The 16,133-nt window shown below is 36.3% G+C and overlaps 1 protein-coding gene across 3 annotated transcripts in view; it reads right to left on the bottom strand.

The window, feature by feature from the left end:
• Window positions 1-16,133, bottom strand: part of PLEKHH2 (pleckstrin homology, MyTH4 and FERM domain containing H2) — a 110,818-nt gene that overhangs the window by 25,694 nt on the left and 68,991 nt on the right. For 2 of the 3 annotated variants that reach the window (XM_072742617.1, XM_072742619.1), the window contains 6 exons: window positions 15,052-15,231; window positions 11,008-11,116; window positions 9,995-10,107; window positions 5,239-5,418; window positions 3,021-3,118; window positions 1,055-1,232 (listed from right to left, as the gene is read on the bottom strand). In XM_072742617.1, the coding sequence (XP_072598718.1) occupies window positions 1,055-1,232; window positions 3,021-3,118; window positions 5,239-5,418; window positions 9,995-10,107; window positions 11,008-11,116; window positions 15,052-15,231 (858 nt within the window). The remainder of the gene's footprint in view (window positions 1-1,054; window positions 1,233-3,020; window positions 3,119-5,238; window positions 5,419-9,994; window positions 10,108-11,007; window positions 11,117-15,051; window positions 15,232-16,133) is intronic. The other variant, XM_072742618.1, reaches the window with a different exon arrangement.

Here is a 16,133-nt window from a genome sequence, read left to right as displayed (position 1 = left end):
ATTTCAAGAACGATTTCAGGGCAGAGACAGGGCATATTTGATGCATGATTAATGATAACATATATTTATCTAGGTGCTTTACCTCCCCCCATACCAAAGCTCCACCAGAGAAAATTAGTGTCATCTTAATTGCTAGGTTGCTGTAAGAATTCAGAAATCTTGGCTTCAGCCAACAGACATGAATTCAAAATACAAAGATCATTTGACAGCCATAAACATCTTGCAGAGATATCATGCCTACCTATTAAAAGCAAACCAAGATCTACAGTACAATATTCAAACTTTAAGCTAATAGAAGAAAGTAAACCAGAAATGCACTTAAACAGTCATAGGGATGTAAAGCAGAGCATAGGGGATGCAGTCAATAATCTTGTAATCACTTTGTATGGTGACAAATGATAACTAGACTTATCTTTGTGATCATTTTGCAATGTATAAAAATGTAGGATCACCATGCTGTGCACCTGAAAGTAGTAATATTGTGTGTCAACAGCACTTCAATTAAAAATGAATAAATAAAAATAAATAATGTTTGTTTCTTTAATATGTGGTTACATATCTGAACTCTGTGATAAAAAGCTATGGCTGCAAAGCTTAGATGCCAGCTTTGGAACATGTTTGCTTCAGTTAATAAGTGAACAACTAGATCTGAGAGCTACAAGGGCCTGGAGGAGTTTTCCCAGATAATCTCTGAGATTTGGAGACTGAAAAACTTAAACCTGTACATACCCACTGTCAGTATTTATTTTCTCATTTAGCAAGCGCACAGGTTGAGAAAGGCCTCAACCAGAGTATTTTTTATTTTCTCCATCAGAACTAAAAGGGCAGTAAAACTCCTCCCCTATTTGGCTCAATTCAGATTTCAGTGTGAATCCTTAGCAAAACTGTTTCAAAATGCAGCTGTTCTGATAGAAGATATATTTGTACATTTATGATCACTGCCAGCTGCTGACAAAGGTAGGCAGGCAGTCTCCTTTCCCTATTTTACAGAGGCTACACAAAGGATTCAAGGTTAAGGAAGCATGCTTTCATCAGGGCAGAGAGTGTAACCCACCTGATATATCCCATTCATGAAGTGCACAGGGATACTGAAAGGCAAAGAATGATGGTAAGGGTTTCGAAGAAGGGTTGAAAGAATTTCCATTCTTGAGGGTCTTGCTTCTCGATCTCCGTTTTGTTGTGTTCTTTCTACACATCGCTGGCAGTAAATGGCATATTTTCCAAATTCTGTCCTATAATACACAACTTAAGATAAAGCCTAGGAATAAATTTAAGACAACCTAATACATTAGGTTGGTGTACATTACCATGTATTATGCTAATTTTGACAGTAATTTTTCTATTTGAATGATAATATTAAACTGCCATGACTTTTCTCAAATTCTAGCTTCTTTTGCAGCTGACTGAATCAAACTTTCTTCCTCTTTATTGTATTATTGTAGTCACAAAATGAACTTAAAGTTGCCAGTCATTATATAGTCAATAGACAGTAATTCTATTAACAAATACAAAGGAAATAATTGTATAAAAATAGGATAGGCTAACTCAGGAAACACATGATCTAGCACAGTTCTCTTTGGAGGAACATGGAGGTTAGTGCTTGACTTGCTAACCTATCTTCAAACAAAAAAAGTACATGTATTTTCCTTCTTTATCCTATGAAACATGCACTTCTTAAAAAATCTTGAGCATTAAACAAAACTGCTGTAGTAAATAAATGCAAAAGCTAGAGAGAGATCTTATTTGCCTTCATTTGTTATACATAATTTTTATAAAAGCAGACTGATAAAACCTCCAAATATGTTTATATTATAAAGTGCCTTCTAGGCTAACTTTAAAATGTTACCCTTTAGGGGCACTTGGCTGGCTCAGTTGGTAGAGCTTGATCTCAGGGGTGTGGGTTTGAGCCCCATGTTGAGTGTAGAGATTACTTAAAAATAAAATCTTTAAAATGCCACCCTTTGGGGCGCCTGGGTGGTGCAGTCAGTTAAGCGTCCAACTCTTGGTTTTGGCTCAGGTTGTGATCTCAGGGTCGTGAGACTGAGCCCCACATTGGACTCTACACTCAGCACAGAGTCTGCTTAAGACTCTCTCTCCCTCTCCTACTGCCTTTCCTCTCTCTTTCTCTGTCTCTCTCTCTCAAATAAATAAATCTTAAAATGCCATCCAACCTTTGTCTAGGGGCTCTTCAGAGACTACAGCTAAAATCACATGACATTGGGGTTCCTGGCTGGCTCCATTAGGAGCGCATAGGACTCTTGATCTCAGGATCATGAGTTCAAGCCCCACACTGGGGATAGAGACTACTTTAAAATAAAAATAAATAAATAAATAAATAAATAAATAAATAAATAAATAAATAAGTAAAATCACATGACTTTGGTCACAGAGTTCCCAAAATATAGTACAAACAGGAGGATATTTTCCTACTATTTCCAAGTTGTTTTCTGTTTCATTGTGTTTGTTTCCTTTGTTTTAGAGCCAGAGTATATTTAAGTCATGTAACATGAACCTGTTGCACAGAATGATCCTGATAACCCTTGGCTGGGTGCCCTGGGTCCCACTGTAAGAAATCCATACTGACAGGTAGATTTTCAATGTTTTTTTAAAGGGGGTAAAAATTCTGAAGTAATTCAAATACACACAAGTATAAGAGGAGGGAAGACCATCAGGGAAGTTTCACTATAAAAGAACTCAACGTAGAGAAAAATAGCAATGTAGAGAAAAATGAGCACCCACTATTGCTAAGTCACTCATCCCTGAAGTGTACAAAGACTTCTCACTTAAAAATATTCTTTGTCAGTTTTTCAAGTTCTCATTGCAGTCTTCTGTAAGAGTTTTAACACAAACAAAGGAAATATTTTCCAAGCCTCACATAAAGGACAACCAAAGGCTTCCCGTACCAACATTTGTTCCACGCATTCTTCTGCAAATATACCTGGCAGGTTACTAAATACTTATGACTTATTGTCGACTTTCAGAGCCACATAAACGGTTCAGCTGGCTAGTGTTCTGCACACCTGGAATCTGCATTCCTCTTTAGGTGGAGCCTGAGGAGCCACAGGAAAGGATGGTGGGGAAGGAAGAGCCCAACACAGAGAGCCAAGAGCTGCCAGCCCTGGGCAAAGAGAAGCACCACAGGTTAGATACCACCTGGCAGTCAGAAGGTCCAAGTAAGAACCAGTATGACTGACAGGTTGAAGAAAGGGATGATGATGGCCTTTATTGCCTCCCGACCCCCCACCCCCGGTTGTTTTTGCTTCTCTCCCAGAAACATTATCTGCTTAAAGTATTTATAATACATAAATTGGAAAACATTCCACATTCCATCATTCATCGAGTTATGCACCCAATTGTCTACACTGAGGTGCCAAAGGTCATGTAGCTATGGTAGTCCTTTTTGACATTCCTCTCAAATATGAGGGGCATTGTTCCCCTTTTTGTCCATTTATGTATTTACTCATTTTCTGAAATAGAAGTAATGGCTTTGAGGAAAGGCAGACTGAAAAACAGTAAAAAATCATATACCCCAAACCAAAACCAATCTACCTACACATACATACACATATATACATATCTAAAATAGGGGGCAAGTATAAAAATATTAGCAGAGGTTATCTCTATGTAATGGGATTATATGTAATTTTTGTTTTTCCTTTGCTCCATTCTGTATCCTCTTCTCTATTTTATTTATTTTCTATTAAGCAAGTATAACTTCAATCATTTTATAAATGTTATATGAAAAAGGAAGAGAAAAATGTACTGTCTCTTCTTGAGTTATTTATGGCCTAGGAGAAGACCTTATATATTTTAACAATAATTTACAATATAACATGGGCAATATCATGTTATAATCTTTTTTTTAAAGTATAACCAAATGGAGGGAATAAACTAACTGCTGTGGGTGTCAGGGAACAATTCACAGGAGAGTGTTGCTTAGGCCAACTGTAAAGTCGACAGGTGGGAAGAGAGACAGGGGATTCAGGTAACAGGAAGAATAGCAGATGCAAGGTGAAGGACAATGTAACAGCATGGTTTGTTTGAAGAATGGGATATGTTTATTCTTTCAGTGTATGCTGGATGCAGGATGCAGGATGCATAAAATTAAGTGGAGAAAGAGGAGGCCCCTAAAGCTAGATTATGAAGGGTCTTCAATGCAGGTTAAGCTTAAGCTTCCAACATCGTTTGTGCATGGGTCCTCCAAGACCTGGGAAAGGCCCTATTGACTGTGTTTACATCATCCTATGTTCTTTTAAAATGTATGAAAGTAATATACTTTAACAAAAAATAAAATAACATGTTAGTAATAGTATAAGCTTAAACTGTATAAGCTTCAAGTACCAGGAACCTGGACCCCTGAGAGTACTATTTGCTAGGGTAAGAACTTTCTGGTTTCATCCTGCAGTTAATAGAGAGGTATAAGCAAAGATGAAAACAGGCATTCATTGAAGGGTAAACATCAGTGATCAAAAGCCACCTGAAAATATACTCAGCTACACTAATAAAGAAATGCATCCTAAATCACTACCACTCTTTATCTGGAAGGAGTTTAAAAGAATTACACTGAACATTGTTGAAAATATACAGAAATTCTACAAATGGATTCAAAGAAATTCATTGGGCTTGTGCACAGGGTTTAAGTTCAAAGATGTCTACTGTAGTGGTATCTAGTATAAGAAAAATGATTGGGGGATGCCTGGGTGGCTCAGTGGTTGAGCATCTGCCTTCGGCTCAGGTCGTGTTCCTGGGGTCCTGGGATTGAGTCCTGTATCAGGCTCACTCTGGGGAGCCTGCTTCCCCCTGTGCTTATGACTCTGCCTCTCTCTCTGTGGCTCTCCTGAATAAACAAACTCTTTAAAGAAAAAAAAAAAGAAAAGAAAAATGAGTGGAAGAACCTAAATATGTAGTGATTGATATTAATGCACCATTCATGTTTTTGAAGAATGTTGAAGGATACAGGGGAAATGTTATGTTCTACAGTTTTTAAAAAAGTAGTATGCACACTGCAGCTCAAGTGATGTGGAAACAGTGAGTGTGCATAAATACACACACATGCATATTTATATGGAAATGTACAAATATATAAATAAATGGAAAGAATATACATCAAAATATTGATAGCTATTTTTTCCTTTTCATACTTTTTGCATTTTTCAAATGCCTATATTGAATATGTATCATGCTTACGTGAGGAAAACAACATCACTTTAAATTGCATGTATATGTGTCAATATACACCTGCAGCGGTCCTGGTTGATTCTGTGGCTGTCTCCGTCTTGTCTGTTTAATGAGCTGACAGCAAATTTCATTTTGTAGCTCAGGATGTGTCAGACAGATTTGCAGAGCACTCTGGGCTAGAGATATATGGTAATCAATCGCAGGGGAGTCCACTGCTGCATTTATAAAAAGCTGGCATGTCTGAATTAAAACAGAAAAGAGATATTCAAGGGGAGATACGATTAGATTTATTCTGCATGGATTATATTGATTCTCTTCATAGCAACAGTTTTTGTTTAAAAGGATGGAACAGGATATATTATGATAACACTACCCAGAGAAATCCAGAATGGCAACATTAAAATCAGACAAAGTAGATTTCAGAGCAAGCAATTCTGCAAGAGACAGAGAGGGTCATTATGATGACAGTGGGGTCAGTTCTGCTACAGGACATAACAATCCTGACTGCTTATGTGCTTAATAACACAGCTTCCAAATGTGTGGAGCAAAATCTGATAGGATTGCAAGGAGAAATAGACAAACGCACAAATATAGTTGGAGATTTCAATATTCTTCTCATAATAATTGAGAGAACAAGGAGACAGAAAATCATTAAGGATTTAGAAAACTTGAATAGTCAACCAACATGACCTAGTGGGCATTTATAGAACACTCCACCAAGAGTGGAATATACATTCATTTAAAAAGTATACAGAACGTGAATGATCTGTCATCTACCAGACTATAAACTTCATATGAGAGGGGATCCCTGGGTGGCTCGTGGTTTAGCGCTGCCTTTGGCCTGGGGCGTGATCCTAGAGACCTGGGATCAAGTCCCACGTGGGGCTCCCTGCATGGAGCCAGTTTTCCCTCTGTGTTTCTGCCTCTCTCTCTCTCTCTCTCTCTGTGTGTGTGTGTGTCTGTCATGGATAAATAAATAAAATCTTTAAAAAAAAAAAACTTCATATGAGCAGTGCCTCTGTCTTATTTATCCTTATGTTCTCTACACAGCACATAGTGATACAGTAAATGCATTCAAAATCTGATTAAATATAATCTATATAAGAAAGTTTAAAGGGAAGTGTTCATAAACACCAATGGTTGGCTTTAACTACCGTGTTGTTATATATAAAAGATAGTCTTGGGCAGCCTTGGTGGCTCAGTGGTTTTTTTTTTTTTTTGGCTCAGTGGTTTAGCGTCGCCTTCAGCCCAGGGTGTGATCCTGGAGACCCGGGATCAAGTCCCACATCAGGCTCCCTGCATGGGGCCTGCTTCTCCCTCTGTGTCTCTGCCTCTCTCTCTTTCTGTATCTCTCATGAATAAATAAATGAAATTAAAAAAAAAAAAAAGATAGTCTTTACCTCTTCTGAGAACAGAATATAATCAAATAAATTTACTCTCTAATGTAAAGCATTGCACCCAAGCATTACATGAAATGCTCAATGAAAAAAAGATTTCTACCATTAAATTTCATCGTGTTAAGGAAGTATCTATCATTATTTTATGAATGTTGAATTTGTCAAACGCCTTTTCAATCTATGGAGATGACTGTCTACCTGATACATATAAAAGTAATAGACACCTTAATATTTAGCCGTCCTTGATTTCTTGGAGTAAGTCTCTTTTAGTCATGACTTGGTATTCTTTTAAAGTGATGCTGGTTTTTGTTACTAAGATCGTATTAGTTTTTGCATGAAATGCTCTGTTTTGTACAATCTTTTACGGGGTTTGGTATCAAAGTAACAGTTCACAAAAAGAATCAGGTGATATGATGACTGAGAAGTGCTTCAGAGTAATCCAGTGTTGGGGAGCAGTGGGAGTGGGGAGATGAAGATAAAACCAGCCATGTCAAAAGACATGAAGAGAAATCTCACAGAGGAAGACATAGACATGGCCAACATGCACATGAGAAAATGCTCTGCATCACTTGCCATCAGGGAAATACAATTCAAAACCACAATGAGATACCACCTCACACCAGTGAGAATGGGGAAAATTAACAAGGCAGGAAACCACAAATGTTGGAGAGGATGTGGAGAAAAGGGAACCCTCTTACACTGTTGGTGGGAATGTGAACTGGTGCAGCCACTCTGGAAAACTGTGTGGAGGTTCCTCAAAGAGTTAAAAATAGACCTGCCCTACGACCCAGCAATTGCACTGTTGGGGATTTACCCCAAAGATTCAGATGCAATGAAATGCTGGAACACCTGCACCCCGATGTTTCTAGCAGCAATGTCCACAATAGCCAAACTGTGGAAGGAGCCTTGGTGTCCATCGAAAGATGAATGGATAAAGAAGATGTGGTTTATGTATACAATGGAATATTACTCAGTCATTAGAAATGACAAATACCCACCATTTGCTTCAACGTGGATGGAACTGGAAGGTATTATGCTGAGTGAAGTAAGTCAATCGGAGAAGGACAAACATTGTATGTTCTCATTCACTTGGGGAATATAAATAATAGTGAAAGGGAATATAAGGGAAGGGAGAAGAAATGTGTAGGAAATATCAGAAAGGGAGACAGAACATAAAAACTCCTAACTCTGGGAAATGAACTAGGGGTGATGGAAGGGGAGGAGGGGGGGCTGGGGGTGAATGGGTGCCGGGCACTGAGAGGGGCACTTGACAGGATGAGCACTGAGTGTTATTCTGTATGTTGGTAAATTGAACACCAATAAAAAATAAATTTATTATTTAAAAAAAAGAAAAAGCAACAACAGGAAAAAAAATAAAAAATAAAAATAAATAAAATCAGCCATGTGCTGACACCTGTAGAGTGGGTCACAAGCACCTTGACCTCATATTTTCTCTACTGTTACATGGGTTTGAAACTTCCCAAAATAAAAAGTAAAAGAAAAAAACAGAATTGGGGAAATTTCATTCCTTTTCTATGCTTTGGGACACAGGATTGAAATGATTTATTCTTATAGAGATAGACCAATTCCCCTATTTAAATTTCATTTTCCATTCAATTGGGTCATTTATACTTTGTCATAACGTTCATTCCTTCATCCAGATTTTCCAACATATCTGTATGGAATCTTTCTTGGTTGGGATATTTGTGTATTCTACAGGAGGATTTTTAAAAAATGTCTATTACAGCAATTTTTAAAACGAGCAAAAATGAAGAGAACAGTGTAATGACACTGTTACACAGTGTAATGTGTAACATTACACATATACCCATTACCCAGTGTCAACAATCATTAGCATATTGCCAACTTGTTTAATTTAAACTCTCTTCCACTTTTTTTCTGGAATATTTTAACGTACATTGTGTTATTTTGTCAATAAATACTTCAGTATGGATCTCCAAGTGCTAAGGTTTTTTCTATAGCCACCATATCATACCCCCAAATTAATAATGATTTATATTATCTAATAAACAGATGATTTTTTTAAGATGGGAGGAATGTAGGTAAGAAGAAGCCAAAGGAAAGACAAAAATTGAAACTCAGAAACTAGGGCAAAATGGTCCTGATATGGAGTCAAGACCTGAATCCACAGAAGGTACATAAGATTCTGAAACTGGAAGAAAGGAAGAAAAAGAAAATAAATTAAAGAATGTATGTTGGGAAGAGAGATTTGAGGTATTCATGTCTGATGCTCTCTAGTTTTTTCAATGAAATAGAAGGTAAACTGGTTGTAGAGAAAATTATTGAATAGGGAGTTTGGGGTGTGTGTGTGTGTGACCAAAGACAAGCAAAAGAAGAGGAGTCAGCCCTGAGTAATGAAGACAATGGATTTATATTGGCTCTAGTCCACACATGTTTGCTTGATGTTCTCTAGCTGTGTGCATCTGATCAATATGGAAATGGACAAGAGAGCAGCATTGCTTTATGTTGGGGTTTGGCTGAAGAATGCACAGAATTATGGGTCCCAAGGAACTGAGTATTAATGAAAGCCATCTAGACTGGATAAAGAAGGAATTAAAGCCAAGAGACAATTACCATGCTTTCTCTTGATCCCAAAGAAAATAAATGGCTCAAAACAAGGGTTTTAGGATGAAAAATGGAAGAATAAGAAAATAAGGAAACTCGAAGGCTAAGAGATTATGGTTATAGAATGAGATATTAGAACATAAGTTTTTAGAGGTGGTATAAGGAATGGTGGGTCAGGATGAGGACATGGAGAATGGGAAGGTGAAGCTGACTACAAGTGAAGCTTACTGACATTAAGAAGGTCAGGAATCTTAAGACCATGGCACTGGTGAGTGAAGTGATAATAAAATCATTCAACATAATGGCAAAAGTTGAGGTTGAAAGAAAGAGTGTGAATTGGGAGCCAAAATCCTTAACGAAATTTGAAGAGTTACCAGAAAATGACTGATGACAGAGATGAGGGGATAAAGAGTGATATAATGGAATGGTAAGTTCCAAGTGATCAGGGATTTCTAATAGCTGTTGAGTAATACGGATTGGAGAACAGCACTAGACAAGAAGGAGGATGTTGACACCTCTCCTCCAACACTAAGGTAGGTATTATATGAGAAATCCCTCCTTTTGAGATGCTGAAAGGAAAATAATTCTTCTGATATTAAATGTTTTACACTCTCCAAACCACTCAGAGTTTATTTAAGTAAATCCCAAATCTCCACTCAGAAAGCACATTAAATTCACCTAATTTTATTTTAGTAGGTTTTCTTAATAACAAAAACAATGATGATGTTCACATTTTGAATTTTTGGGTAGAGAGTGAAACTTTATAACCTAAATTATTTACTTTTATTTTTTCCAACAAAATTTTCAACATATAAACCCATATAAAGTTTTACCTTAAATAATTTAATAGCTTCTGTCTGTAGAGCTTCAGAAGGTAGTGTTGTCAGTGGGGAAATGATTCCTTCTTTGCTGTGACACAAGGTAGGGTGTCTCCATATCTGAGAAGCTAAATACATAATAAAATGTGAACAGAAAACAGAAGAATCACTTATTTTGCCCTCCCATTAATTAGCCCTTTAGAAATAAGTCATTCAGTCCTGACTCACAACCTTAAGTCATACAGGTCACGAAAAACCTTCAACAACATTATCTTATTTGCGATCTTCATGTTTCTGTTTTGGATAAACTAAATCCAGGAGTTTGGTCCTCATATTCTAGGCTGAGGCAAGTCTACCAGGGCACTATCACATTGCTGAAATGTGCTAAAGACTGGTGACCCAGGTAGAAGATGCCTCTGAGAAGAAAGTGGTGAGAGACAGAGAAGAGAAGCCAAAGAAGGAGACTGAAAGATAAACTTGAAGTCTTTCCTAAAATCAACATTTATTAAATTCCTATGCTAGATACTCCAAATAGGATCTCTGTATTATGTAAAGCATAGCATAGAATCTATACTCTCAGTGGGGACACCTGAGCAATAAAAAAAAATAATTTCAATGCGAAGCAACAAATGCTATAAAGGAGTTAAATGCAGAGTGCATACTTTCAACATTTGTAAGTGCCTTTTATGAGCCAGATCCTGATGTGGAGTAGGCTTGCTGGCAGCAGGAGTTCCTAATGTAAGTAGGATTTTAGCAGGTTAGTGAGAAATGTGAAGGAAGGAGGAAGTTTCAGACAGAAGGAGTAATGTGAGCAAAGACAGAAAGGTTACAGGACATAGCATATCAGGGAATGATGGTGTCTGTGGAGCCTAAGAACTACAGTGAGAAACTTGGCCCACAACAAACAAAGCCAACGAAATGATAGGTAAATTACAGGGAAGCAGGCACTCACGAAGTGAAAATTCCATTAGGCTAAGGGGCCTGGGTCCATCTCATAAATCATAAAACCTCATATCTTGTGAACTTACAAGGTTCTCCTTCAATATTGAGCAGTTTGCAAACGAGTTGTTCAAATTCCGATCCAACATTAACATTGTTACTTCCTGCTGCAACAGTCAGATGATAAAGCCAAGTGTCCTTCAAGTCAAAACACATTATTAGAGATTTAACTAGGATATAATTTGTGATGACTTAAAGAAAAAAACAACTCGTATAAACAGTGGAAAGCTTTGACACTGAAAAAATTCTTTAATTTTAAAATAATAACCCAAAGCCACCTAGTCAAACAGTTCTGAAGCAGGCTCACTTGAATTATACTCATAGTGCCTCTTCCCACTGTTCATATTTTTTATTGCATTCTATATCTGTTTCTTAGAAAAGCATGATAAAATTAAGGAAGTTAGTACAAGGTTGAAAGATGAGAATAAATACAAACAGTTCATATTCTTTTAAGATAATAAAGTCTATCAAATTTAAAATCTGATTCCCAGGACACCTGGGCGGCTCATTGGTTGAGCATTTGCCTTTGGTTCAGGGTATGATCCTGGATTTTGGGGACTGAGTTCTGCATCAGACTCCTTGCATGGAGCCTGCTTCTCCTCCCTCTGCCTGTGTCTCTGTCTCTCTCTCTGTGTCTCTCATTAATAAATAAATAAAACCTTTAAAAAATAATAAAATCTGATTAAAAAAAAAAATCTGATTCCCAATACATATAAATAACACATATAAGATACTTGGGAAATCCAGAGAATTTAAAGAAGAAAATAATACCTAGAAAGAACTTACCTCAACACAATAAAGGTCATATAAGAAAAGCCCATAGTTAATATCATACTCAATGGTGAAAAACTGAAAGCTTTTCCTTTCAGATCTGGAATGAAGTAAGGATACCCACTCTTGCTACTTCTACTCAATATAGCACTGGAAGTCCTGGCCAGGGCAAAAGGGTAAGAAAAAGAAGTAAAGAGCATCCAAATTGGGAAGGAAGAAGTAAAATTATCTCTCTTTGCCAACGACACGATCTTATACATAGAAAACTCTAGAAACTCCACATTCCTTGTTAGAACTAAGAAATGAATTCAGCAAAGTTGTAGGATACAAAATCAACATACATAAGTCAGTCGCATTTCTATACACCAATAATGAATTCTCTAAAAGGGAAATGAAGAAAATGATCTTATTTACAATGGCATCAAAAGGAATGAAATATTAGGAATAAGCCTGACAAACTAGGTGAAAGACTTAGACATCAAAAACTATAAAACACTGATGAAATAAATTAAAGCAGACACAAATACATTTAGTGTTCATGGATTGGTAGAGTATTTTTAACATGTCCATACTACTGAAAGCACCTCCAGATGCAGTGCAATTCCTATCAAAATCCCAACAGCATTTTTTACAGAAGTAGAAAGACCAATCCTAAGGAATCACAAGAGACCCTGAGTAGCCAAAGCAATTTTGACCAAAAAGAACAAAGCTGGAGGCATCACACTTCCTGATTCAAAATATATTACAAAGGTACAATAATCAAACAGCTATTGTCAATACAATAATCATGTACTGACATGAAAACACACATATAGGCCAATGGATCAGAGAGCCTAGATATAAACCCATGCAAAACTGGTCAACTTATCTTTTGTAAGAGTGCCAAGAATACACAATGGGGAAAGGATAGTCTCTTCAACAAATGGTGTTAGTGGGACGCCTGGGTGGCTCAGCAGTTGAGAATATCCAATATCCAATATCCCCACCCACGCCTTTGGCTCAGGGCGTGATCCTGGAGACTCCGGATTGAGTCCCACATCAGGCTTTCTACATGGAGCCTGCTTCTCCCTCTGCCTAAGTCTCTGCCATTCTCTCTCTCTGTGTCTCTCTTGAATAAATAAATAAAATTTTAAATAAATAAATAAAATCTGAAATAAATAAATAAATAAATAAATAAATAAATAAATAAATAAAGTAAGTAAGTAAGTAAGTAAGTAAGTAAGTTAGAAAAACTGGATATCCCATGCAAACGAATGAAATTGGGCCCTTATCTTACATCACACATAAAAATCAACTCAAAATGGAATAAAGTCTTAATCATAAGACCTGAAACCACAAAAGTCCTGGAAAAAAAATAGTGACAAAGCTTCTGGACATTGACCTTGGTCAATGCTTCTGTGCAGCAAAGGAAATACTCAACAAAACAAAAAAGCAACCTATGAAATGGGAGAAAATATTTTGCAAACCATTTATCTGATAAAGGGTTAATATCCATAAGGATATTAACATATATATCCTACATAAGGAATTCCTACAACCCAATAGTGAAAAAACAAGTAGCTCAACTAAAAAATGAGCAAAAGAAAAAAAATGGGCAAAGGAACTCAACAGACATTTCTCTAAAGAAAACATGCAAATAGCCAACATGAAAAGGTGTTCAACATTGACAATCATTGAGGAAATACAAATTAAAACCCTAATAAGGTTCAAACTCATTAGAATGGCTTTTCCAGGGACACCTGGCTGGCTTAGGTGGTTAAGAGTCTGCCCTCAGCTCAGGTCATGATCCCAGAGTCCTGGGATCAAGTCCCACATCAGGCTCCTAGTTCATTGGGGAATCTGCTTCTCTCTCTCCCTTCCCCTGCTCATGCACTCTCTCTCAAAAAAATAAATAAAATCTTTAAAAAAAAAAAGAATGTCTTTTATTTAAAAAAGTAACAAATGCTGGCAAAGATGTGGAGAAAAGAGAACACTTATCCACTGCTAGTGGGAATACAAACTGATGCTGCCGCTATGGGAAACATTATGGAGGCTCCTCAAAAAACTAAAAATAGAATTATCCTATAATCCAGCAATTCTACTTCTCAGTATGTATCCAAACAAATTGAAATCAGGATCATGAAGAGATATCTGTATTCACTTGTTTATTTCCAGCATTATTCACAATAGCCAAGACATGGAAGCTGCCTAAATGTCCACTGACAGATGAATGGATAAAGTAAATGTGGTATATACATACAATGCAATATAATGCCTTAAAAAGGAAGGAATAATTTATAAAAGTTGTTTATATGTTAAAGATATAGTAGCCATTCATGAAATATTTTATTTTTTTATATTATCTTTTTGGTTCTTTTTGTGATTTTATTTGATATAAACAACTATTTTCATTTAAAAAATTTTTTTTAAATTCATTTCAGAGAGAGAGAGAGTATGAGCACGGTGGAGGGTCAGAGGGAGAGGGAGAAGCAGACTTCCCACTGAGCAGGGAGCCCAATGACACAGGGCTCAATCCCTAAACCCCAGGATCATGACCTGAGCTAAAGGCAGATTCTTAACCGACTGAGCCACCCAGGCGCTCCTCAATTTTTTATAGTCAAATCTATCACCCATTTCTACCGTGATTTCTTACATTGCTTTTTCTTTTCATAAAGTACTTACTATTCAGAGATCAGATAAGGGCTTTTTGAAAAAAATAATCTCATTTAACTCTTTAAATTCATTTAGAACTATTTTGCTATATGTGGGAGATAAAAAACTTAACTGTTTTCCTAAATAGCCAATGTCCTCAATATATAATGATCATACCATACTATGTATTGAATTACCCATTACCTCCCCCTTAATTTGTGATGCCTCTTTTATCACAGTTTATATTTCTATTTTATATTAACTTTTTATATTGTTTGCTTATTACAATACATATAATACATATAATAATTCATTTTCAATTGTATCTAAACCAATATTTTGTTGCAAATGAGTCAAAAATATAAGGAGGAGGCCTTAGAACCACCCCAAAATACCTAGTCTAAGAAATTCACATTTTGAACTAAGGTCCCTTTGTCTTCCAACTCCATGTAATAATTTTAGCCTTGAGATCACTTTTAATGAGAGGATAGAAAAATGACACATGTGAACAAGGCTAGTTTCCAGGGACATGAAGAATCTCTGAAAATAGAGCTGAAGGTCTTTAACAGAGTTCTCTTCTTCATGTACATAAAACTGATTTGGTAATTATTAGCGGTACTTAATGACACCAATGCACATCATTCAAAACCAACCAGTAAGCCCCTAGGTACCTTTTCATGCTTGGATCCAATTAGGAGGTAAGTTGGACCTTGGTCTTTTGGGTGGATCACGATGGTGTAATGTGTGGATAACAGACTTCTTCCACTGGCTTCATAATCTTCATCTGAATCACAGGATCTGTCAACCTCTTCAACGTTAGCCTCCCAGAGTTTGATTTGACCTAAAGGAAACTAAAGTAAATGTTAGTGATTGTGAGGAAGGCACTTTCTCGATCTTTTCCACTAAAATTTTTCATAGTCCCTTCCATTCTTACCTTTATTAAGCATATCTTTTTTTTAAATGCAGTTGGGTTACCCACATTGTTACAAAAGTATTAGCCACAACGAAAATGCCCAATTGTAATATAAAAGAACAGTTCGAGTACTAGACAAGAAGCTAGTTCTGTGCAGTGGTTCAGATTATTCATTACACTAAGATGACCCATTACCTAGTCAAGCAATTATGTAATTCAGTCAAAATATTCATTTGACCTTCTCCCTCCGACCCCACAGAATTGAATTGATTGAGATATTGGATCAAAAGGACAGTGTAGACGAAGTCTCAATACTATTCATAGAAAAAATGACAAAGTTAGGCAGCTGATACAAAGAATTGTGCTTAACTATCACCCCAATCCCCATTGAGAAGTGTTTTGAGGGGATTTATTAACATATATATCACAAAACAATGCCATGATTTCTTCCGTTTTACTTTAAGAATAAGAAAAACTTCCTAAAAAAAAAAACAACTTCCTAAAACTGATTTATTTATTTATTTATTTATTTATTTATTTATTTATTTTCTAAAACTGATTTATATTGAATTTTACCTACTTTTATTGACAAAAGCAATTCTATCTGGGTGTTAAATAGTTAGCGTATTTGTTTAAATACTTTTGCTTTAATTAAGTACATTTATTCCAAGAAAATACATGGTCTGTTTCAAATTACAGTTTCTAAAATATTTTATCAGGTTTGCAATTGCAGTTGGAAAATGTTTATTCTAACCTCAAGGATATTTATTGTCATCCATTTTCATGCTCAGGCCCAGGGTTCAAAGCTTGGATTTTTTTCCCATCTATGCTCAGTTTCTG

This window comes from Vulpes vulpes, chromosome 16 (genome assembly GCF_048418805.1).
Source record: "Vulpes vulpes isolate BD-2025 chromosome 16, VulVul3, whole genome shotgun sequence".
NCBI classification, from domain to species: Eukaryota; Metazoa; Chordata; class Mammalia; order Carnivora; family Canidae; genus Vulpes; species Vulpes vulpes.
The sequence above is the reverse complement of the archived record's forward strand: the minus strand, read 5'-3'. Positions and strand labels throughout refer to the sequence as shown.